The 24,147-nt window shown below is 38.4% G+C and overlaps 1 protein-coding gene across 4 annotated transcripts in view; it reads right to left on the bottom strand.

Moving 5' to 3' along the window:
- The window catches only part of ASB7 (ankyrin repeat and SOCS box containing 7), a 34,933-nt gene extending 10,813 nt beyond the window's left edge, over positions 1-24,120 (bottom strand). Inside the window, exons 1-5 of one of the 4 annotated variants that reach the window (XM_026709326.2) lie at positions 23,721-24,120; positions 18,846-18,934; positions 15,208-15,322; positions 12,943-13,206; positions 6,627-7,232 (exon numbers count right to left, since the gene is read on the bottom strand). In XM_026709326.2, the coding sequence (XP_026565111.1) occupies positions 6,627-7,232; positions 12,943-13,153 (817 nt within the window). In that variant the 5' untranslated portion in view covers positions 13,154-13,206; positions 15,208-15,322; positions 18,846-18,934; positions 23,721-24,120. The remainder of the gene's footprint in view (positions 1-6,626; positions 7,233-12,942; positions 13,207-15,207; positions 15,323-18,845; positions 18,935-23,720) is intronic. The other 3 variants (XM_026709327.2, XM_087941329.1, XM_026709329.2) reach the window with 3 other exon arrangements.
- Between the last annotated feature and the right edge of the window lie 27 nt (positions 24,121-24,147).

The raw sequence follows: 24,147 nt of genomic DNA, 5'->3' as shown, positions 1-24,147 counted from the left end.
TTAGAATTGGATCCAACTTCCTGTTATATAAAACAAGCCTCTTTACTGCCAAACCCTTTTGATTTCACTTCAATGCTAACCTAAGAAAACTGCAGCTAAGCCGTGTTCTTTGCGCTGTGTTCAAGTCCACTGCTCCGTTTACAATTTGTTGTACACCTGATATTTTTACTTTTATATGTTTGCCATACCCAAAGGCTGCCAGAATTTTTTAGCCCCCTGAAACAGGGCACCCCAGAGGAGGAGGAAAGGCAATGGGATTGTCAGGGGATAAACACACAAAAGCATTACGGCAATATCAAAGAAGGCAGCTGAACAAAAACCCTAGTTATATTCTTGAGGCTAACATGCATGCTTTGAAAATGTGCCTGCAATACGATAGTTGGGGAGTTTGCTTTGACTAACCGTCACCCACCCAACATACTACATGCCATTCTGAAAGCTTAGCTTCCAATTTCCATGCCCAAGAGAAGCTAAGATGTCACTTTTCTGAAAACGTCTGATCCATCTCCAACATATATAAAAGCCAGTCCCACTCATAAAATATGATTTATTTTAAAACTGAGATTTGAATATCGGCTAACAAGTAGCCCAGGCTGTTCAGAGATTCTGCAATTGGAAAAAGAAAACCCACGTAACAGATTCAGAACTGAAGTTTGAACAATATAATCATCCCACACTAGAATTACAAAGTAGGATAAATTCACAAACTTTGACTGAAGAACGGGATTCTAAAATGTAACCTTAAGCTACTGAATATTTCACATTAAAGGAAATTGCCTTAAAGCTAGAGGTAAATCTAGCAACTGACTACAGAATTATATTTTATAATGGTCTCAGTTTCAAAGCATTGAAATTATGCTGAAATAAAACCTGTAGAATGATTTAAAGCACATTTCCCAAAGATATGAATTTTGATTTTAAGAAATAGATCTCATTTTATAATAACAAAATCTTAGAATAATTGGAGGATTTGTTTTGTTTTGTTATTATAAAATGAGTTCTTTTTCTTAAAATCAAAATTCATGTCTTTGGGAAATGTGTTGTTTCTTACAATCATTCTACAGGTTGTATTTCAGCATAATTTATTTATATTATCATTGTGATTCATATATATGTATGTATATGTTATTCAGCTTTGTTCGGGTATTTTCCCACGTCATTATAGTTGTGCTTTTAAAGTTGTAGCAACGTTTCGGCAGAATCTCATCTGCCATCATCAGGCTTCTGTATTGTGTTCGTCTGTGAGTCAGACTTTTACACTTGTTTACAGTTTTATATATATTTACAGTTTTTACAGATATATATATCCTGATGTTAAGTCTTAACCCCAACGTAAATAGTCAGAGCTAAGAAATCTCTCAACGTGGCACTTGTTAAAGCAGCTCTTAGTTTGATGTCCTAAGATGATGATGGAAGAAATGGAAGAATCCCAAAATAATTGTCTATCTATACCCATATTGAGTCTATATGTGATAAGATTTCAGTACACCTCAGAAAGTTACGAAAAGGATGCAGTTTCTATTTTGCTCAAATTTCCCAGATTGGTCATATGGATATCAAATCTGTTCATAAATAATAAAGATAATATATGAGGGGAATGGGTAATTAAGAAGTTTATAGATATATGTATTTTGTGTGTGTGTGTGTGTGTGTGTGTGTAGATGGATAGATATAAACAGACAAACAGACAAATGTGTGTATAAATATATATAAATTGCTTCACCAGTATTCAACTTTTGAATATGGAAAGCACATATTAAAAGCTCAGTTGAAAATGCATTAATGGAGGAAGGAGTGCCTGTAGAAGTAGAGCAGGCTGAGACTGAGGGAAGGGTCAAATGCGTCGTAAGTCTGGAATCCCATCATGCCCACAAGAGATCTAAGTCTAGCCCACCTTGAATTCTATTGACCCATATCTATTTCCAATTTGCTTGGACCTTTAGTAGTTCAGATTCTTGTAGAGATTTCTAGCATACAATAAACCTATATTCATTTGAACTTCTTGGACTCCTGTGCTTGGCAATACCATAATCCAAATATTTGCGGAAAAGACATTCATCTCTACAGCAGTTTGAATGTTTGAAGCTAAGATAATCGTGCAGCTCATAAATGGGAGTTCAGTATTAAATTTATGATCCATCACAGATTGCAAAATAAAAAAGACTGAATAATCAATTTTAGCTGTGGCCAAGTATATATTTAATGCTGCTTTTCATTTAGAAATGTTATTAGAAACATTTGACTGTTTTAATCTTTTCATAAAACTAGAGTTTTGCCATCGTTGGGTTAACTCCATTCATTCTGGAAAATATCTTTAAAACTATTTTTTTTTTTAGTTTTAAAGTAAACTAAGAAAGCTGCATTGAAAAAGAATGTAATTTTTAAGATTAAAGAAGGCCAAGAAAATGATCAAAAGAAAATAAGTGTTATCTCAAAAAGCTCCTCTTTATTAGGTTTTAAGAAAAAAAGCTTCAAGTGGTAGCTCATTTTATAGATTAGTTTTTGCTCTAGCCAGACTTAACACTACGTTATTGATAATTTTAGAAACTAGATAGAACAGGAAAGAGAATAGTTTATTAAATACAGGTAGTCCTTGACTTACAATGGTTCACTTAGTGACCATTCAAAGTTTCAAGGGCACTGAAAAAAGTGACTTATGACCATTTTTCACACTTATGACCGTTGCAGCATCCCCCATGGTCACGTGATTTATATTGGGATGCTTGACAACAGACTCACATTTATGACGGTTTGCAGAGTTATCCCCAGAGTCATATAATGCCCTTTTGCGATCTCTTGAGAAGCAAAGTCAACAGGGAAACCAGATTAACTTAAGAACCATGTATCTAATTAAAGAACTGCAGCGATTCACTTAACAAAGGTGAGAAAACTCGTAAAATGGAGCAAAACTCACTGAACAAATTTTTCACTTAACTATAGAAATGTTGGGCTCAGTTGTGGTCATAAGTTGAGACTACCCATAATTCATTGTTGGGGGATTCTCAGGAAACTTCAAGAGTAGTTGAAGGCGGTGCAAAGTGCAAAGAGTGTAGTAGTGGGATAAAATTACAAGGTAAACCAATTAAGCAAGCAAGATTCAAATTCAAGGAGTCAGCTGAACAGAATAGGAAAGATGTGAGCTTTTAATAGTGCCAACTTTAGGAATTTAAGGAAATAGAAGTATGGGGTTGTGTTCTAATTATTGAAAAAAATAATAGCCAGAAGTGCACACATCATTAATCTGTTCGATACAGCAGAATAAGCGATGTAGATATTGGGCGCAGAAAGAGGGAAAAGAAACAGAGATGGGAATTATGACAATACAGAAGATGCTGCATAATAAGCAAAACTAAGCACAAAGTATTAAAAAATTGCAACAGAGAACTAAAAAACTTCAGGAATACTGATAAAATATTACTAATATTTACGTATGAAATATGTGCTATGTTTGACTGAAATGAACTTTTTAAAGTGAGAAGAGTAAACCAGTGAAACGACTTGCCTCCAGGAGCTGTGGGTGCTCCATCACTGGAGGTTTTAAGAAGAGACTGGACAACCCTTTGTCTGGAATGGTACAGACCCTGTAGGTGTCCTGCTTGAGCAGTGGGTTGGACTAGAAGACCTCCAAGGTCCCTCCCAACTCTATTATTCTGTTAATTGTAGTATGTTTTAAGATATTATTTATATGCAGAATGCACCCACCAATGAAATTGATTTTCCTGCTCTAAATATATCTTCCATGACTTTCATATCTACTCCAGAAGATGGAATAGCAAAGTTAGGACATATACATCAGAAGATGGAGGAAAAGAAGAGTGAAATTAAATCTTCTTGCATGAGTACAGATTCACATCTCACATTGGCTATATTCATAATATTCAACTTAATATCAGCCATTGGATTCAACAATATAAAGTTAAATTTATAATCCAGAAGTACTGATTTCATTAAATTAAGGAATGTAGATTTTTGACACCAGAAATCAACCACTTTTTAAAAATAGGTTTATATGTGCAAAAATAGATTTATACGTGCAGCAAAAAAAAAACCACAAAACCCCCCAAACCTGATACAAAACACAGAATGGTGCTGAATATGAAATCAGTAAATTCTGGAGAAATAGGAAGAAAATCTGCAGAAAAAAGATTTTGAGAAAATTTAGCCACAGAACAGAAAGTATACAGTCTAAAATGTGTTATCAATCACATGCAATATTTTGGGTGTGTGTGTGTGTGAGAATACTGCATATAGCCCCAAAATTATTTCCTTCCAAATCCCAAAGACCAAAATAACCAGAAAAATGCATTGCTTAGTTGAAAACAAAGGAGAAAAATGCTTCAAGTTTCTAAATTAAAAGTGAATGCGTGGTTTCAATAAACCACAAGAAGATCTTTCCAATCTGGCATTTTACGGATTTGCTGAATAAAATTCCTAGAACTTTCAATCAACTTTCAAATGGAAACATCCCGCTTTTCCTCCCAAAACCTTTCTTAGCTCAGATGCTACATTCAAACATGCATTCCCTAGGGCAAAGTTGCACTTTCAAGGGCAACCTTGCATGCATATACAACAATCTGTCTTCTCATATTTAAAAAAATGCAAAATGATTTGGAACTTTAATAGTATTAATAGCAACTAGGTACATGTGGTGCTGACCAGATATTCTACAATTATAATTTTTTTACACATGGTTTCATTCTTCTATATTTTTAACAGCAGAAAACTTTAGCAAAAGGCTCTATGAGAAGCTGATTAAAATAATTTTAAACTACTAAACACAGGGAGAGAGTGAATAATTATATGTTAACCCTAACTAAAAAGTAGCAAAAATTGGCTTCCTTGTGCATAAAAGAGGTGAGCTACATTGTTCCTTTCTTATATGACACAAGGGGGTTTATTTATGTTTATCAACAAACTGCGATACATTGTAAAAGTCAAGGATAGGGAAGAAATGAGAAAATGAAGACTATTCAGGAGAAACCGGGGCTGCAAAAGCAATTTGCCTGATTTTATATTTGGGCTAGCAAGATTTTTGTCTCTGAAATCAATTCACCTAAATTATCATGTGAATACTGATTATTTGGATAGAATGTTCTCTTACTGAACAAAACGTTGAACAAAAGCTATTTATAACATTTTTTTCTGAAGTAATCTAATTTGGCCATATTCAACCAAGTCTGGAAATATGGGACAAACTGGGTTTTGTTATGCCTGACATGTTCTTCGGCAAGGCAGAAGGATGGCATCGTTGCACCATGTATGCGACCACAGGGTGACTGGAAGGGTATGATCTGGTTGCAGTAGGTCTGGCCCTGCTGTTTCTCCTACGTTCCGTTTTATTATCCTTCCAATGGGATAAATCATTTCGAAATATTAAAAGACAGAAACCATGAATAAAGAGGAGTCTGAGCCTGCTGGAAAGAAAATTCATTTGGTGAAACTTTCTCAGAAGAAGCCAACTCATAAAATATTTCTATGTAATTTTAGAGTTGCCAACAGAGAGGGAGGGGAGGGGGAAAGGGGTTTGAAAGAGCAGTGCAGCAGCTTGGAAATTGAAAGTGCATTCCATACATAGTTTTTCAGAGATAGTAACTAGGTGACTGAAGTTCCTGCCAAGCAAAAATCTAACTGGAGAACATGATTGATGACTCTTGGATATGGATGTATCTCATTGGAGAATATAAATTATGATACACCCAGGGGTGGGGGAAAACCAGGGTCAAAGATGACAATGAATTATGTGTCTCAGAGTCAGCTACACCCAGGCAGTGCTGGACATGTTAACTCCCAATAAATCCTTTTGAAGTTTTGGAACTTTGGCTCGAGACTCATGGGGTAAATTGGTGTAACTGCTGGAAACCTGACAAAAGATAAAGGCTTTAAACCACTGAGACACTGCGCTCCACCTATTATTGGCAGCACAATAATAATGGATAATTATTTATCGCTTCCTCATATAAGTTTGGAATACTTTTAATGTATATGTTAAGAGGGGAACCCAAAGAGGGATTGAAAACAGGATTATTTTAAACATTAAGGGAAATTCGCTTGTCTGATTGCAGGCTCATTGTATTATTATCAAGATTGAATGGCTTTATTGCCTTCTTGCTTCTACTGATTTTCAGTTTGCCAATGAAAAGGGGCGGAGAGGGGTGGAATGTGTAGGGAGGAAATGGGATGCAAAGACATAGTTCACAGACCATGAAAGCCTGCAAAATGCCAAGGTCACTACTGAAGGTGCTCAGTGGAGAAATGGACTGTTTCCATAACAAAAAGAAGTTTTGCCACAACCACCCAAGGAGTGGGAGAAAGGGAATCTATTGTTTAACTGAGCAAACTTTCACACGGGAAAATCAGAGCTGGTTTTGCTTCTTCAGTTCCGACATGGTGAGTTCAATAAAGTTTTACTTTTTGGGATTCAACGACCCTGAGAGTTCCTTTTCTTGGGTTTGCTAGTCAGACTGTTGACCATTATCATCTGTAATTAAAACTCACTCATCAAATGTCTCGCTTAGCAACAGAAATCTTGGCCTCCATTGTGCTGTAAGTTGAAGACTACTTAAAACTGCCACCACCCCTCTACCAATCTACTGCAAATTTTGATAAAAGATTTCCGCTATACATACTTGTTACTTCCTGTAAGAAATCCAAACAAGGCCGGCTACTTCCAGATATACTTATTGAAACTGCCAACGGAGTCTGTCCTTCATAGTTCCTTGTGTTGGTATCCGCGCCATAATTGTACAACATCTGCGCACAAAGCACGTCATCCCTAAGAGCAGACAAGTGCAACGGTGTTTGTCCGTCTTCTAAGCGCCCCAAGTTCGTGTCTGCTCCTCTCTGAAGGAACATCCGGCAATAAGTGTGATTGCTTTTGATCACGGCGTAGCGTAACAGAAAGCCATTTTGAATGTCAATGTTGGCGTTGTGATCTAGGAGGATTTTGACACAGCTGGACCGTTCGCGGATGATGGCAAGCTGAAGTGGGGTAGTGCCTTTGTCACTCAGGGGATCGACTTCAGCCTTGAACTCCAGCAAGAGTCGGACAAAGGAGTCTCTTCCATAATGAGCCGCCACATGCAGGGGAGTCCAACCGTCGTTGCTCTTCGCATTAATAATATTGACACGGTAGTCTGATTCTAGCATTAGGCGTGCAATCCGGGCTCGGCCGTGCATAGCTGCATAATGTAGAGCAGTGAAGCCGCCAATCAGGTCTTTCACTGTAGGATCCGCTGAAGTTTTTAAAAGGTGCAAGAAGTTAATTATTGTGAAAAGCATGCAAAACAGCAATTTAAAATATAACTTTTTCCACCCCACGTGGTGAATCTATAAATTCAGCTTTCCCAGCAGACATGAAATCTCACAAATGGATTGTGAATTCAATCCTAGGTAGAGGCAGATATTTCTCTCTCTGGGCACACTGAGAATGAAAAAAACTCCACATTGGCGACAGGAAGGGCATCCGGCCAGTAAACACTCAGCTCCATTCAGTTGCCCAGACTCCACCCTGCAAGGGATTATGGGTTCATTAAAAGAGGATGATGATACCTATTTAACAAAAACCCCAATTCTTCATTCGGTATTACAAAAGACTTGTAAAATTATTGCCATCCATTATTATTTTTTGATAGACTTCTTTCCAATTGATAAAAAAGGTTTGGGACTTAACTTTGGGACTTAACAGTGATTAAGCAATATTGTGCATATTGGAAGTTGCTTTATAGGCACCAAGCATATAATATTTTATACTTTAACATTTCAATACTGAAAAATGCAAAATTTCAAAAACAAGGCATGCATCTGAATTATGGGCTGAATTTAAAATATTTTCATGCAATGTTCCATATAAAAGGAAGTGCAGAAGACCCATTTATTGGGAAGAATTTGAAAGCAAAAGAGAATTCAATAAAATTTGGATCTGCTTTGTGACAAATGAATTGAATAACCAGTGTTTTCCCTTGAAATTCAGTTTTGGTAAAAAAAAATTTGAATATTTACTATACCTATTGTTTCCAATACAGGTAGTCCTCACCTGATGAACACAATTGAGCCCCAAATTTCTGTTAAGTGAATTTTGCCCCGTTTTACAACCTTTCTTGTCCCACCTGTTAAATGGATCACTGTAGTTGTTAAGGTAGTGACATAGTTGTTAAATGAATTCGGTTTCCCCATTGGCTTCGCTTGTCCAAAGGTCAAAAGAGGGGATCACATGATCACAAGAGGGGCATTGCAACCATCATAAATATGAGTCAGCTACCAAGCATCTGAATTTTGATCGTGTGACAATGAGGATGCTGCAACAGTTGTAAGTTTGAAGAACGGTCATAAGCAACTTTTTTCAGTGCCGTTGTAACTTTGAACAGTCTCTAAATGAAATGTTGTAAGTGATGTGAAGACAATTCAAAGTTACAATGGCACTGAAAAAAGTCACTTATAATTAAGAACACTGCAGGTGGGGACTGTGGCCAAGAAATTAAAAGATGCTTGCTCTTGGGGAGGAAAGCTATGGCAAATCTGGACAGCATACTCAAAAGCAGAGACATCACCCTGCCAACAAAAGTGCATATAGTCAAGGCTATGGTTCTCCCAGTTGCAACATACGGCTGTGAAAGTTGGACCATAAGAAAGGCTGAGTGCCTTTGAACTCTGGTGCTGGAGGAGACTCCTGAGAATACCTTGGACTGCAAGGTGATCCAACTGGTCAGTCCTAGAGGAGATGAACTCTGACTGCTCTTGAGAAGGCCAGATCCTGAAGATGAAACTCAAAGACTATGGCTGCCTCATGAGAAGGAAGGACTCGCTGGAGAAGAGCCTAATGCTGGGAAAGATTGAGGGCAACAGAAGGAGGAGGGGATGGCAGAGAAGGAGGTGGCTGGATGGAGTCACTGAAGCAGTTGGCGTGAGCTTAAATGGACTCCAGAAGATGGTAGAGGACAGGAAGGCCTGGAGGAACATTGTCCATGGGGATGAGATGGGTTGGACACAACTTCGCAACTAACAACGAAGTTGTGTGGACTACCTGCAATCAAATCTCCAAACCCAACCACCACCAGGTGTTTCTCAAAATCCCTCTACCTACCTATCCTAATCCCTTGAGCTCTAACATTTCATCCTCGGTTCCGTGTTTTGTTTTCCCTTGTGCTTCTTGGTCTTAAAGAGAAGCATCTGTAGCAACATCTGCAGGCTCAAGATGCAGATGTATTGTGGTCTGGCAAGTTGAGCTTGTTTTAGGGGGTTAATACTGTGTAAGGTAAAGAAAGCCTTCTGTCATCTATGCAGTTGCAAAGCATGTAAGCTATATGTTAGTTCAGATCATCTCGATAAAATCTGTCTTCTATAAAATGAAAATAACCTTAGCTTTACCGTTTCACAAAATGTTGAGTTTTGCAAGAATGTAAACATCTAATTTTGAAGAAGGGGAAGCAGGATAGGGCAAAATGTCAACATTTCAAAAGGAACAGCTAAGTATTCTTTCTCCCACAGAAATCAGGATTCATGAAATATTTTAAAAATTACCAGATGTATAGATCTAATACCATCCTGTCACATGCAATGACTAACATTGTTTTTTGTTCATGGGCAAATTACATGGTACCTGGCACTCAATTCTTCCCACTTCTGCTCATGTTATTTGAATATAAAAAGTGATACAAACCTTGGCAAGGGCAGTATATGAACATAATCATGCAATATTACAGAAATCTCAACCATGAATACTGTTTTAGATGGAAAGACAAGATATAATTAAACATAAATAAGCAAACTGTTTGACTGAAGATTTTATTAGAAATATCTATTTCAGCAAGTGGTTAAAGTTGCTTTCCAGATAGTGACAAGACAATTAAATATTAAAATCACAACCCTTATTTTATAGATAAAGAAAATAACTTGCATTAACAATTTTTCTACAGGCTAATGGTGAATTGTTTAAAAGCTTTCTCTGTTTAAATAAACTAGCTTTAACTTGTATTAAACATCTCCCTGTGACACCAGTGAATGTCAGTATCTTCAGTGCTTTTCTTGGCATTTTTCATAGATAAAAAGAACCTCTGTAGTTAAATTTAATATAACTTAGTTGTAAAATCTGAAATCTATTTATTTTAAGTGTAATTCAAAGGGAGTAGAGAATAAAAGAAGACCAAGAGGAAAGCTTGACTGATTAGGTAGGATCTAGGTGAGGTGGTCCCGGAAAATCTCTTACCCAAATTTATAGACAAGAACAAAAAAAAAATCCTCCAGGAGCGAATCCCAAAGGTACTTTTTCAAGAGGCAACTGGGCTTTCTAGTTTTTATTTGAAGACGTTTGGATGAGAAGCAAAATGTTTTCAAAGAAAAACCAGAAAGCCCAGTTGCCTCTTGAAAAAGCACCTCTGGGATTCTCGTTGGGACAACCATGATCTGGATGACTGAGAATCTCCAAAAGACATTTACAGAAGAGAATATATGTAGCTCAGGTTGAACTGTAGAGTTCTTGGTGCTCTCCTCATGTTACAAGTTACCTAGTTGGGTAATAACACATCATCTGCAAACTAACAACCAAACAAACGCACAACCCCCCTCCCACCACCAGCAGTTCACCTCCCAATGATCCTGACATGATGTAACATCCCTATCACAAAACCCATCACAAGACTCTCACTGATGACTCACACTTGGCCCCTCACAAGACCCTCACTTGACACACCCACAACTGAAGCCCTTATAAACAGAAGAATACCGATACTGACATCCCCTAAACTCCGCTGAAGATGTTACCTAGCCTGGTAACGAAATGTTCGAAAACTGACCCACAAGCTTGGAGAACAAACCTTCACCCTCATCCTACACCCGAGCTAGAGATATTCACACTATTGCAAATTAACAACCAAGTTCAGAGAGCTCCAAGGATCCCACAGTTTAGAAATCCTCAAAGGAGCTAAAGGATAACTGAGTCTGGAAAATGAAATTATCCTAATTATACTTAGTGAGGGGAAATTATTTTACGCAAATAATTTATGTAAAAATCAGATGGAAAAGAGAAGCAACCTCATTTCATGAGAGACAAGAGTGAATGAAAAGATTCAATAGATGTACTTGATCCCATATAAAATGAATTCTATGCAAATTCTAATCTAGACAGACCTCACATGGATCCTTAGTTCACACAGGACAATGTCGAGCTTCTTTGGTACAGGTAGTCCTTGACCTACAACAGTTCACTTAATGACCAAAGTTACAATGGCACTGAAAAAAGTGACTTATGACCATTTTTCAAACGACCGTTGCAGCACCCCCCTTGGTCACGTGATTGACATTCAGATGTTTGACAACTGATTCATATTTAGGACAGGTGCAGTGTCCCGGGGTCATATGATCCCCTTTTGTGACTTTCTGGCAACCAGAATTCTGAAAAGCTAAGAAATGTAACAAATATTCCTGAATCTACTCAATTTGGGACAATGCATCAGTTAAGCTCGGCCAACTCTACAGTACTATTGTGGCAAATTCTGAACCAAAAAGGAGAGGATATCACAGATATCAGAGCGCATCGGAAATCATTTCCACAGGTATAGAAACCAGCTAGTCACTAAAAAATATCAGATATGAAAAAGGATAATTTGGGAGAGGACTATACTATACTACAGCTTAGCATAGTATAGAGGACTATACTGTATGATAGCTTCATATGTATTTGGAAATATTACACTGCCATCTTCTGGTCATATTCCATTTGATAATGATTGTTAAAAATTACACTCTACCCAAAGATCTTTTGAGTCTAGGTCACATTGATGGACTATATATTTTCTGGTTATATCATGGAAATAATTTGCAAACTGCCTTCTTTTTAAATCTACAGTGTTTATAACCAGCATTCCTCAGAGTTATCCTTCCAAATAAAAACCAGGTCCAATTACATTAGCTTTTCAAGATCAGCCAAAATTGTTGCCACATAAATCAAGAAGGATTTAATTTTATATACGTGTAGCACAAAGTTCTGTTAATAAAACCTGAGTGAAATACTGGCCTTTATCAATAAGTAATTTCTGTACATGTGGAGCCCTGATTCTCTGTGGAAATATTATACAGTATTTGTCCAGAATTGTATTGGGTATCCTGCTTGGACAGGGGCTGGACTAGAAGACCTCCAAGGTCCCTTCCAAATCTGTTATTCTGTATTTCACTAAACAGACCTCTTTTTTTATCCCCAGTTGCATAATCAATACCAGCTGCCTCTTCATCCATAAATGTTATAAATGGATTATTTATAAAATTTAAGGGAAAGATGCAGATATTAAAGATCAGAAACTCTATTTCTTATACCTTCAGAACACTTTATTTTCATTTTTAACAAAAACAACTTAAAGCAAAGAGAAATAGATATTTCTATATTGGGAAATCATTGAGAAATCTAAAGCTAAATGCTTATTGCCAGAACAGTGACAATTCCATATGGCGATTAATTTAGCAGAACTGAATTATGAAGCTAAATTATTCCATGAACTTCCCTTTATTTTCTTCTGCTATTACAAATGCATTCATGTGTTTTTGCTAGAGGTGGTTAGTATTCTACACCCAAGAATGATTTTATATGTCAGAACATCTATGTTTAGTTTGCAATACGAAGTAAGATGTTATCTATCTGCTAGGACCAATCCATGCAGAATTATGTTATGGAATGAATTACTTTCTCTTTTGTACAACGCTCAAAACACACAACAAACGAGTGCCATCTTGTGGTCGAATCTGAAGTCACATAGCTTGTCTGCTGGTTTGTTTGTTTTTTCCCTTTCCACACCCTATTAGAGATCTAAAAATGTAGAAATTAAAATTGTATCTAGAGCACGTTGGTGGGCAAACAACAAAAAAGAAAATTCTGTTTTTAAAAAAGGAAGCCCAGGTATTGACAGAGAAAGTCTGAAATGTTTAATCATCAACCAAGCAACTGTTTGGTCAACTAACCTCCATGTTCAAGAAATACACGAACGCATCTTTCCTTCCCTCTTGCTGCTGAAAAATGGAGCAAGGTCCAGCCATTAGCGTCTCGGCCATTGGGAGAGTAGCCCTGCTCCAACATTTTGCGCACCGTATGGACATCCCCAGCAGCCACCGCGGCCTGAATCTGCAACTCTTCCTGTAGTTCAGGGTTCCTCCGGCAATGGTGATGTAACATCCTCGCAGAATCTGCTTCCTTTTAAAGAAGGGTCATGAAGCCACAGCGGTCACCTTCAATAAAAATACATTCATCTAATGAAATCGATAAAAAATGAAACATGTGTTGTGCGTGGGAGAGGGAGGCGCCCATCCTGACTATCAACTACAACAGGGGTGTCAAACTCGCATCGTCATGGCATCGTCATGTGACATAACAGGACTTTTTTCCTTTGGGGGGCGTGGCCAGCACGTGATGCATCTGGCCCGCGGGCCAGGAGTTTGCCAGCCCTGAACTACAGCAATGCTTCTAAATCTTGGTCACCTTAAGACCTGTGAACTTCAACTCCCAGAATTCCCCAGCCAGCCATTCTCTTAAGTCCACAGGTCTTAAAGTGGCCACGGTTGAGAAACACTGAACTATTACATCAGCTATATACATTCCAATGAACTGAAGAGCTGTAGACAATGACGTCTACTCCAACGTTTTCCATAGCCCAGAGCAATAGGAAAATCTGATTGTGGAGACGAAGAGACCAACAGAATACCAATGACGTAATTTATGCAGTGATCGTGACAGCGTAAGTATTATAAAGAGCCAAGACCGTTCCTAACTTCTATTCTAGTTTGAGAGAAAGTAACTAAGGGAGGTAATGGCAGCAAAGCCAAACTGCATGAGTATAAAGCTTTCAAGCAGTATTCTCTAAGGTTCTGACACAGAAATATATATATGAATAACAATTCAAGGCTCAATTCATGTTTGGCACAGGGTAATAGGCTAAAAACAGATTTGCAGGGAAGAGACAAAATAAAACATCTGGTCAACAGGAACAATCCACCCCCAAGGAATTAAGGAAAAGGTGTTTTTCTCCTTCCTATATGTTATAGGTAGTCCTCAACTTATATCAATTAATTTAGTGACCAATCGAAGTTACACCAGCACTGAAATGACTTATGACCATTTTTCACACTTACAGCTATTGCAAAAAACCCAGGGTCACGTGATCAAAATTCAGACACCTGACAACAGACTCATATTTATGATGCTTGTGGTGTTGTGAGTTTTGTGATCCCTTTTGCAGCCTTCTGACAAAGTCAATCTGGAAGCCAGATCCACTTAAGTGGAAGCCAGATCCACTTAACAACCAGGTTACTAAGTTAACAATTACAGTGAGTCACTTAACAACTGTAGCAAGAAAGGTTGTAAGATGAGGCACAACTCACTTAACAAATGTCTCATTTAGAAACATAACTTTTGGCCTCAATTGCGGTCGTAAGTCGAAGTCTACCTGTAATTGTAAATGCAATTGCAAATTGCAATGAATTTTGACTGACTAACCAATAACTGATCATCTCCAATTAAAGCCTGTGAGAATTGTAAGAACATATTAATAACAGTTCTTCCAAGCTCTTCCATCTTGCAAACACAAGCAGAAGAGGGAAAGAGGGAGGGGCTTCTATTTAAATGGAGCAAGAAATAGAAAAATGGCATTTTGCAAGGATTACGCTGATAAAGAATTTATACGTTCAAGTCAGTGTGAATTCCTAGTGACTATCTGGATTAGTCCCTGAGGTTTTTCTTGGCAAGAATTTTGGAAGCAGCTTCTTTCTTCCTATGGCTGAGAGAGAGGGATTGGCCCAAAGTCACTCAGGTGGGTGACTAACAGGGGGAATCGGGACTTCTGGTCTTCCATGTTTTAGTCAGGTGCCTTAACCATTATACCAAAGTGTCACTGGGTTTATATTTACAAACTGTACCTGGGTTTTTAAAAATGTTTTTAAATATGGATGATTAATGCCCATTTTTAAAATAGTGACAATTACAGCATGTCTGTGTCCTTTATCTTAAATCATTTTACTTTTCCACGAAAACTATTCTTGGAAAGAAGCAAATAATTAAAAAAAAATCCACCAGTTTTATGATGTTTCTCTCAAATATTGGACTTTTACTCATAAAATTATCTTTGGAGGGAGCACTGGAAAAACTGTTCCCGGATGACTTCACTGATAATTCCTTACTAAGATGCAGGTAACATTTTCCACAAAGAATGAGTAAGGTCCTCTATTAAGAAATACCTTATACGCAAAAGTCAGTTTTTGTACGTTGTGTTTTCCGTCTTCATTGTACATTACTTTGTCTGCAGGCATAATACAGCAAGCAAATGGTTTCTCCTTGAAATGAAGAAGGTGTCTGTTAGATCAAAGCAAGCAAGAAGCAAGAAACATTAATCTAATCTCAGATATTGTGCAGATTGCAAGAAAAAGTAGAATTGTGGATGCGTGGCAGAAAAAGCAGGCAGAATACTAAAAAAAAAGCAAACAAATAAGCACAGATCTGTGTTTATAAACAAGCAAACAGTAAAGGCCTAAGGAACCCTGCCATCTGCAAAAAAAGATAGTTAAATTATAAGAGGAGCCGCTCATAATATACCATGGAAATATACCCAAACTTCACTCAAGACTTTTTTGAGGGCAGGAAAAATACTCCTACCATTTATACTGTACATTTTGAATTGTTATTTAATTGGAAAAGATTATGCAATGGCAATGTCATCCCTAGATTTAAATAAGTTTATATATCCAAAGGACAAGATTATAATGAATGTAGGGCTGCCAAGAACATTATCTTCTTTCTTATTATTCCTCACTTGAAGGCTTACTCCTTCTGTGATACTGCTTCAATCAACATAGTGAAATTTACAATTACAGTTTACTTAATATATAATAATATAATAAAAATATCATATTAATACATTATATTTTTCAGAATGAAAGTTTATTTTATCTTTTTTTAAAAAATCTTCCATTCCATTGCAGGCCTGTGCAAAATGTTTGGTCCACAGGGCATCGTGACTCCAGAACAATCCATTCCTAACGATGTTCCAGAAGAGGTCCAGAGAACTTCACAGAATGTTCTGCTGTTCCATAAATGGGCTGACTTCAAAAGACTTGGAAACTCTATACAAAGTTGTCCTCTTTCAGAGTTCAACTGAATCATTTTTATGACAGAACATTTCACACCACTCTCAGTCTATTACTTTCTTTCTCTGGATGCTTATTTCTCTCAAGAAGCACCAAGGATTTCCATTCATTTCTCCTAATGCTTTCGATGTTTTGTTACAGAGATGAATGGCCATTGCTTTGCTCCCCGTTTTCAGCAAGGGAAATGGCCATCTATGGGGTGCATTTATGGGTATTCAGGTTTTTCTGTATCATACTAAGATTTAAGGAAGCTGTATCTCACAGGAAATTGTCCATCTAACTGAATGAGAGGTTCATACAGTACATTAAGCTATGATTCATTTTATAATTTTTCAGTGAATGAGTCACTAATGGACAATTCCCAAATCACAATGTGCCACAAACCATAGTTTATTAATCATAATACTTGAGTTGGCACAACAAAAGAAAGCAAATACATTTAATAATGGTTTTTAAATGCCTCTGAATTTAGCTGAATTTAGCTGAATTTAGCTATTGTTGCAGCTTGCCATGGTTTCGGTTAAGAATCTTTCCCTACCTTGAGTTTTAGAAGGATAAACAAACCATGCATTAGCAAAGTATGCGCATACTGTGTTTTAGCACTTTCAATATTTTTGCAGGATTTATTGTTCCCCGTTTATCTCATTGAATAAAATGTGGATTATTGAATTAAATTGGTGATTACCAAATGTTGCAAAGAAAAAAATTGATCAGTGCGAATATCACAACAGCAGGACAATCAGTTTTGCAACGTTTTGCTGTCTAAAACCAGTCACAATAAGAATGTGAGGGACATGTGGTCAAGACAAATCAGATTTGGGGGAGTCCAAACACTTTATTTAAAAAGTAGCATTGCTTCATAATTTCTCTTAGCTAAAAGCTAAATTTTCAAAAGCAAATTTAATCTCCCTGCAACAGTCGCAGCTGAAAGCAAGATAGGAAATTAATAAAGATACTAAAATGCAATGCTTTGTGTTGCTATGCACTATAAAAGTCAGTCATGCTACTGCATTCATGAAGTGGCATAATGAAAACAGCTAGTAAATAGAAGTGAAAGATTTCTTTCCTAGACCCACATCATAATGGTCTAGTTTGCAGAACGTGCTAAGCCAAAAATAAACGAGCCACATTCCATGTTGCGCACCATAGAAATAGTTGCTGTTCACTAACTGTAAAATGGGTATAAATGCCCACTTCAGTACAGCACAGAAGTAACGAATGGCTTACCAAGTGTAAAGTAGTATACAGGTGCTATTGTACGTATATATAAATTAAGACCTTCATTCTAGTTTATAGCTTATCATTTAGAAGCAAATGCACACAATGAAATCTGTAGAAGGGTGAGATTTGCCCTCTTCTACAAGCTACTTGGAAGGTAAAATGTTCTTATATAATGAATGCTGTTGCCAAAGTATCACAAAATATCCAAACTTGCTCTCAAAATCAACATAAATGATTGTAATGTAACCATTTTTAAATGCAAACATTTGACCCAGAGATTGCAGTTTGAACAAGCAAAAACACTCATCTAAAGGTCATAAAGGCTTTAAATAACAAAAGCAATATAAACATTTAAATGTATTTGATCACTCGTCTGTAAATGTTAACCATTTTTAAAAGCTCATCACATTTTGAAAACCTAAAAACTAACTTCACCTTAGGAATAGCACCAAGGCTAAAATATTCCACCCTTTGCTGTTTACCCTGCAAATTGTTTCTCTGTGACATATTTTCAAATTCTTGTAATCACAAGCAGCCCCTGAAATCATACTGAGCCTCACTGAACAAAAACAGTATCTGACTCTTTCCCTGCAAAACTATCAACGGGGACCAGTACACGTTGAACTGTTTGCTACTGTAAATAGACTTAAAAGAGAACATTTAATTCTAAGGACTTGAAGGAGAAAGTTTACTTTAAACTTCCGATATGTATCCCATCTTAGTAAGCAAAGAGTCTACATGCTATATTCTGATGACATTCTTGCTTTTAGACACTATGTGAAATCTTCAATAAAAGACCTCTAAGTTGCATATGTGACATGGTTACCATGGTCATCTTTAGGATCCTAGAAAACATAGTTCAATCTGCATTAGAAAACAGTGGAACCCTTTCTGTGTCTGTACAAAGGGAAAGAGAAGTAAAAGACTGGATCAATTGGGGTATAAATCTTGTGTGTTTCTTAGTTTATTAATCTAAACTGGGCCAGTGTATCTGATTCAAAGGAATTGATTCTCAAAAGAGATAGAAACCAGACCATTGCAATATGCTATACACACATATCATCATCTCCATTTAATGACCCCATAATAGAGTGGAGTCTGGGCAACTGAATGTTTTCTGGACGGATGCCCTTCCTGTCGCCAATACAGAGTTTTGTTCAGCAGATATATTCTCATCATGCCCAGAGAGAGAAACATCTGCCTGTACCTAGGATCGAACTCACAGCCTCCTGATTGTGAGGTGAGCGCTCTACCTCCAGGCCACTGCACCATTCATACTATATGCATGTATAAACAAGTTTAAACAGCTGCCTTCACTAAGCAGATAATACAGTTTGCTAAGGTGACTAAGCTATCCTGATAATCCAATGTCTATGCTTCCCAATGTACAAATGACACACGTCTTGTTTGTAACTTTCAACCAAATAGAAAACAAACATCAACCATTACTAGTAATAATCTTACCGACTAATGTAAAACGCTTTCAAAAAGTAAAATTTTAGATCAGTTACCTGGATACTGGGTCCTTCTATTACATTTTTGCTTCTTGATTTTTATTTTGCTTTCAGAGTTTCCTAATCTCTTATGTAGCAGCATGAGCCTGGAAAACAAGCAGAACAGATTTATAATAGATACAGAAGCCTTTCCTCAGTCCTCTCAACTTTTATTACATTTTCCCTTATCACCCAAAAAGGAGCACAGACCAGTTTACATTATCAGTCTCAGATCCCCAATATTATTCTGTTCAGACAGCAAGCCTGTGATATAATTTATGATGAAAGATGATGGGGTTGACCTTGAAACTTCAGACACTGTTGTGAATGGAAATTTAAATCTAGTCCTTCCCTCTCCCATTAGTTGACTATTATGACTCAAGTTATACACCACCATTTTTAATGACCTGTGGAATCTTCTTGCCTTACACATTTACTCCAACCTATAAAATGTGATTTACAAATAGCAAAGGCTGGATTCATGGGCTTTGCTAAGTTAAACCAAACCACATTGTGGCTCAGTGCGATGCACAAATATATAATTGTATTAAAGTCTAATTTACTATTGTATTAAAGTCTAAAAATTGGATCCTTTTTCATACATTTTAAGGAAGGTCATCCCTTTGCTTTAAACTTAGATGATCAGCTATCTTCATCTCCCAATTCTCTGCGCTCTGATGAATAAAGCACTCTTACATAAATCATGGAAAAGCTCTTTTTAAATCTAGCTTAGATTTGGTAACAATTAGCTACACCTTCTATTGCCTCTCCAATGCAGCCTTCAGAGAAGATTCAATACAAGCGTTTCCTGTCCTTCTCCATCTTATAAGTACAGTATTTCTTCCTTAGCCATTTCTTTTGTTATCGATATTGTTACCCTTTCAGAATAAGAGATGACCCCTTTTTCTACCCTCTAAGGAATTTTAACAGATTAACAGAGTTGGAAGGGACCTTGTAGTTCATCTAGTCCAACCCCTCGCCCAAGCAGGAGACCCTACACCATTGCTGACAGATGGCAGTCCAGTCGCTTCTTGAAAGCTTCCAGTGATGAAGCTCCCACAATTTCTGAAGGCAATTTCTGCTCCATTGGTTGATTTCTCTCATTGTCAGAAAATTTCTCCTTATTTCCAGGTTGAATCTCTCCTTGTTCATCCATTATTCCTTGTCTGGCCTAATCCTCCTCACCTGCAACCCAAATCTTGGGGATGTCAACATAACATGTACTCTCCCTTTTTCATATAATCTTTCTCTCTCCCAGCTCAAGCCATTCTTCCCTTTATAGATCTGAGGTAGAGGTGAACTATGAAAAACTCACCATGATTTAACTATGCTTTTCAATAATTTCTCAATTTTGGGATCATTAGTCCCCAACTCTCACTGTTTATCTCTTAATATTAAACCTGAAGTTATCCAATGAACCCGAGAAAGTTTCATGTTGGATAAAAGGAAATATTCTACCCAGAGTATCACCAATAGATGAAATTTGCTATCACAAGATAAAGTGATTCCTGCCAACTTGAACTGCTACAGAAATAGAGAAGTATGTGGAAGTTAAAGATATCCATGAATTGTTATATATTACCTTCAGCATCACAGCTAGTGTGTTTTTGAATCACTGTTGCCAGGGAACACAAGTACTGTAGGAGAAAGCAACTTAACTCATATTCTGATAGAGGGTTTGACAAAGGATCTGACTGGCCATAGTGCTGGATCAAATGGATCTTTGGTTTGATTCGGCATAGTTCTTTTTTAATCTATTCTATTATGTTCCCAACCTTCCAGGATGAGTTTTCATTAATTGTTCCCCATTTAACTCTCATGATTCCTTCTTCTGTATATTTTTAAAGAATAAACTCTGCCTGTTGCATTCCTCCAAGCAACAGAAATTAAGTGGATGTCCTTCACACATTCCCTCTCCACACATTATCAGAAGAAAAAGAAATCTACAACTGCCATTTTAAATTTGCCAACCAGTGAATATATCCTGTTGAACTAAATGGAACGTACTTTTGAGTAAAGGAAACATGTACAGAATGAGAACTAAATCTTTTTTTTTTTTTACTTTTTTGAGGTCAAAAGGAAAGCATTTGTTTTTATAATTGTTGAGGTATAACTTAGAAAATTACTTCAAAGAACACTGCAGCATTTTAATAGCCACACTTCACCAGAATACTTGCACAATATTATTTTTAATGGGCCACAAAACCTTAATAAATTGTACAGTTCAAACAAGAGATATAACAGTCAATTCCAAACCAAGCAATTGCTTGGTTATCCATAAGATATTAGGTATGATTAATTTAACCCTTGAAGGGTTTCAAATATGTATGTGTTTACCATATTATATAGACTACTTGATTAGTTTATAATTTAAAGTATTATGCAAATCCATACAAATTAATAAATTAATTCAGTAAACAGGATTAATTTAGGAGGTGCTAAACAGGATTAATTTCGAAGAAAGGTGCTAAGCAAATGAAAGTTGGTCAAACCATACCTAAAATATTGCATCCAGTTCTGGCATAGAACTTTAGGAATGACATTGACAAACTGAGAGTGTTAGGAATGGAGCAACTGAAATGAAGATTGAATGATTGGAGTCAATGGCTATGTGTAATGTGGAGACCTGATACAAGATAGCTGTCCTCAAATGTATGTAGAAAATTGGGCAGGATTATTGCAGTTGTTCCTGATGACAAAACACAATGGACTTAAATTAAAAAAAAAAAGACTTCAGTTGGGCATTTGGATAAATTTCTGATAAGAGCTCCAAAACAATAGAACACACTGTCACAGGAAGTATTTGAACAGAGACAGGATGGTTGCCAGGGATGCTACAGCAAGGTTTTCGTATCCATGATATTGGATATACATGATATCCAACATATTTCTACTCTTTATATTCTAATATTTTACAAACCCATGAGAGGAAAAATAAGTTTATTTTTCTTCTTCAATTCAGTCTTGGGTCTTATCTTAAGAAACTATCTGGACAAATCCCTACTGTTTTCTTGACAAGGTTTTTCAGGAGTGGTTTGCCATTGCCGCCTTCCTAGGACTGAGAGAAAGTGACTGGTCCAAAATCACCTAGCTGGCTTTGTGCTTAAGGGGGGACTACAGTCCAGGATCTCCTGGTCTTTAGCCCAATGCCTTAACATCAAAACAAAATTTAGACTACAAATTGCCCTTTTTCAGTTTCAAATGGCAAACTCTCAGTTCAAAATGGGCTTTCCAGTCTTAGTGGAAATGCTTTCTACTGTCTCAAACATTCCAGAATCATTGAAAGCCCAAAACACATCTGTTTTGAGTTCAATCTGTAGATATTTAAAACTCAACATACCTGGAAGTTAAAAACAGTATTTCTAACTTGAAACCAGTTGAGGTTGAAGTGGATCAAATTCACAATGTTCTGCACAAGACTATAAATATCTTTTACTGGGATGTACCCAGGTGAAAACTGCCTGCGCACAGTTATCAGTTCTAACATAAGTGCTGGTTTTACCATGGGTGTTTTTGGAGCGTGGGGGAGGGAGAATGGTGTGCTAAACAAGGTTGCCTGAGCATGCCAGACATGAACGTGTTCAGTAGCTCTGCCCTCCTTCCAAGGCACTCAATCCCTAGCTTTACCCGGGTTCACTCAATTAACCTGGTGCCCTAGATTCCCATAGCAGGCTGAAACAGACTCCTAAACCTGAGTCCACACAATGCACGAGGCTCCAGATCTATCCATTGATTGACTCTGTTGCTATGTCTCAAAGGTGTGTTTTTATCCCCCTTCAGTTTTTCTTCCCAGTCTTGAAGAAGCTTCTTGGATGAGAAGTGAAACGTTTTTCAAACAGGACACCAAGGAAATTCAGGTGCTTTTTTGGGAGTAGGAAAAAAAAAACACCTTTAGGACAATGTCTATGGCGAATCTCCATCATCCATGGTTATGGTTGCCCCAAAGAATCTTTTTCAAGAGGCAACTGGACTTTCTTCGTTTTTTTCTTTGAAGACATTTCGCTTGTCATGCAAAAAGCTTCTTCAGCTCTGAAGAGCTCTGAAGAGTCCAGTTGCCTCTTGAAAAAGCACCTTTGAGACAACCACGATCTGAAAGGCTGAAAATCTCCATAGACACGTGACCATGGGGATGCTGCAACGGTCATAAGCAAACCATGGTAAGTTGAGGACTACCTGTGCAGGGTTCTCACATTTACATGACCCTGAAAAACACCTTTGGGACAACCATGACCTGGAGGATGGAGAATCTCCATAGACCCTCCATTGCTGGGTCCATTGGACAATGCTGAACAGCCCCGGCCATCACCCATTCCAATCCTTCACCCTAGAGAAAAGCTGCAAAGCGAGCCTGGTGCTCATCCCAGCCTGGACCACTGTCTCCTGGCTAGCTCACCCCAACTCAGTCCAGGTTCTCCAACTTGGGGCACCACCACCCCAATGGCCAACTCCCCCATCTCAGCCCTCCTTTGCCATGTTTCAGTCCCAGCAACCACCGGACAGAGAAAATGGGGTGCCCAGGGGCAGATCTCCCCAAATCTGGAGAGAAGAGGTTGGGGCAGGGGGTTGGACTAGAAGACCTCCAAGGTCCCTTCCAGCCCTATGGGATTCTATGCTTGCTCCTGTTCGTTCCACCAACGTAATTTGGGGGGAAGAGGGGGGGTATTTCGGTGGCCCAGGCTCCCCAAGTTGGGTTGATGCCAGTCCCTTGATCAGGAGCGACTGCCCATCCCAGAGACCCCCTCCCAGGCCACGGCAGCGTCTGGGGAATGAGGGGGCGCCCCGGGGGAGTCGCCCCCTTCCCCGAGCCGCTGTGGCTGCCCCCCTTCCCCCCCCCCCTCTTGTTGCTCTGGGGGCGGGGTCCCACTAAGCCCCTCCCTCCTCGCCGGCCGTTACCTGTCTGTCTTTCTGTCTCTTTCTCTCTCTTTTCGCTTCAGGGCCCAGCCCGACCCAGCCGCAGGGCTCCCCCGGGCGCTTCCCTTCCCGGCTGCCGGGGAAGCAAGGGGACGTTGGGGGAAAAATGGGCGGCCCGGTGCGTCGGGCAGAGCAAAGCGGGTCGTCCACCGAAGGAAGGCAGCCAGGAAGAGAGCCCCTTTACCCTGACTGACTGACTGACTGATGGAGTAGGAGCCACCTCCGCTCCTTACTCCGGGGGTCACCGGGCCTGGGCTGACCCCGACGTGCGGCCAATCAGCGGGCGCGCTCGCCGCCAGGCAGCCGCCCACCACCGCTTCTGATTGGACGTCGCGACAGGGAGGGAGGGAGGGAGGGGTGGGGAGTCGACAGGCCACGCCTCTCCCCGCCTCCCACCTGGCGTTTCCTT

This window comes from Pseudonaja textilis, chromosome 13 (genome assembly GCF_049901715.1).
Source record: "Pseudonaja textilis isolate UNSWEBS1 chromosome 13, rPseTex1.2, whole genome shotgun sequence".
NCBI classification, from domain to species: domain Eukaryota; kingdom Metazoa; phylum Chordata; class Lepidosauria; order Squamata; family Elapidae; genus Pseudonaja; species Pseudonaja textilis.
The sequence above is the reverse complement of the archived record's forward strand: the minus strand, read 5'-3'. Positions and strand labels throughout refer to the sequence as shown.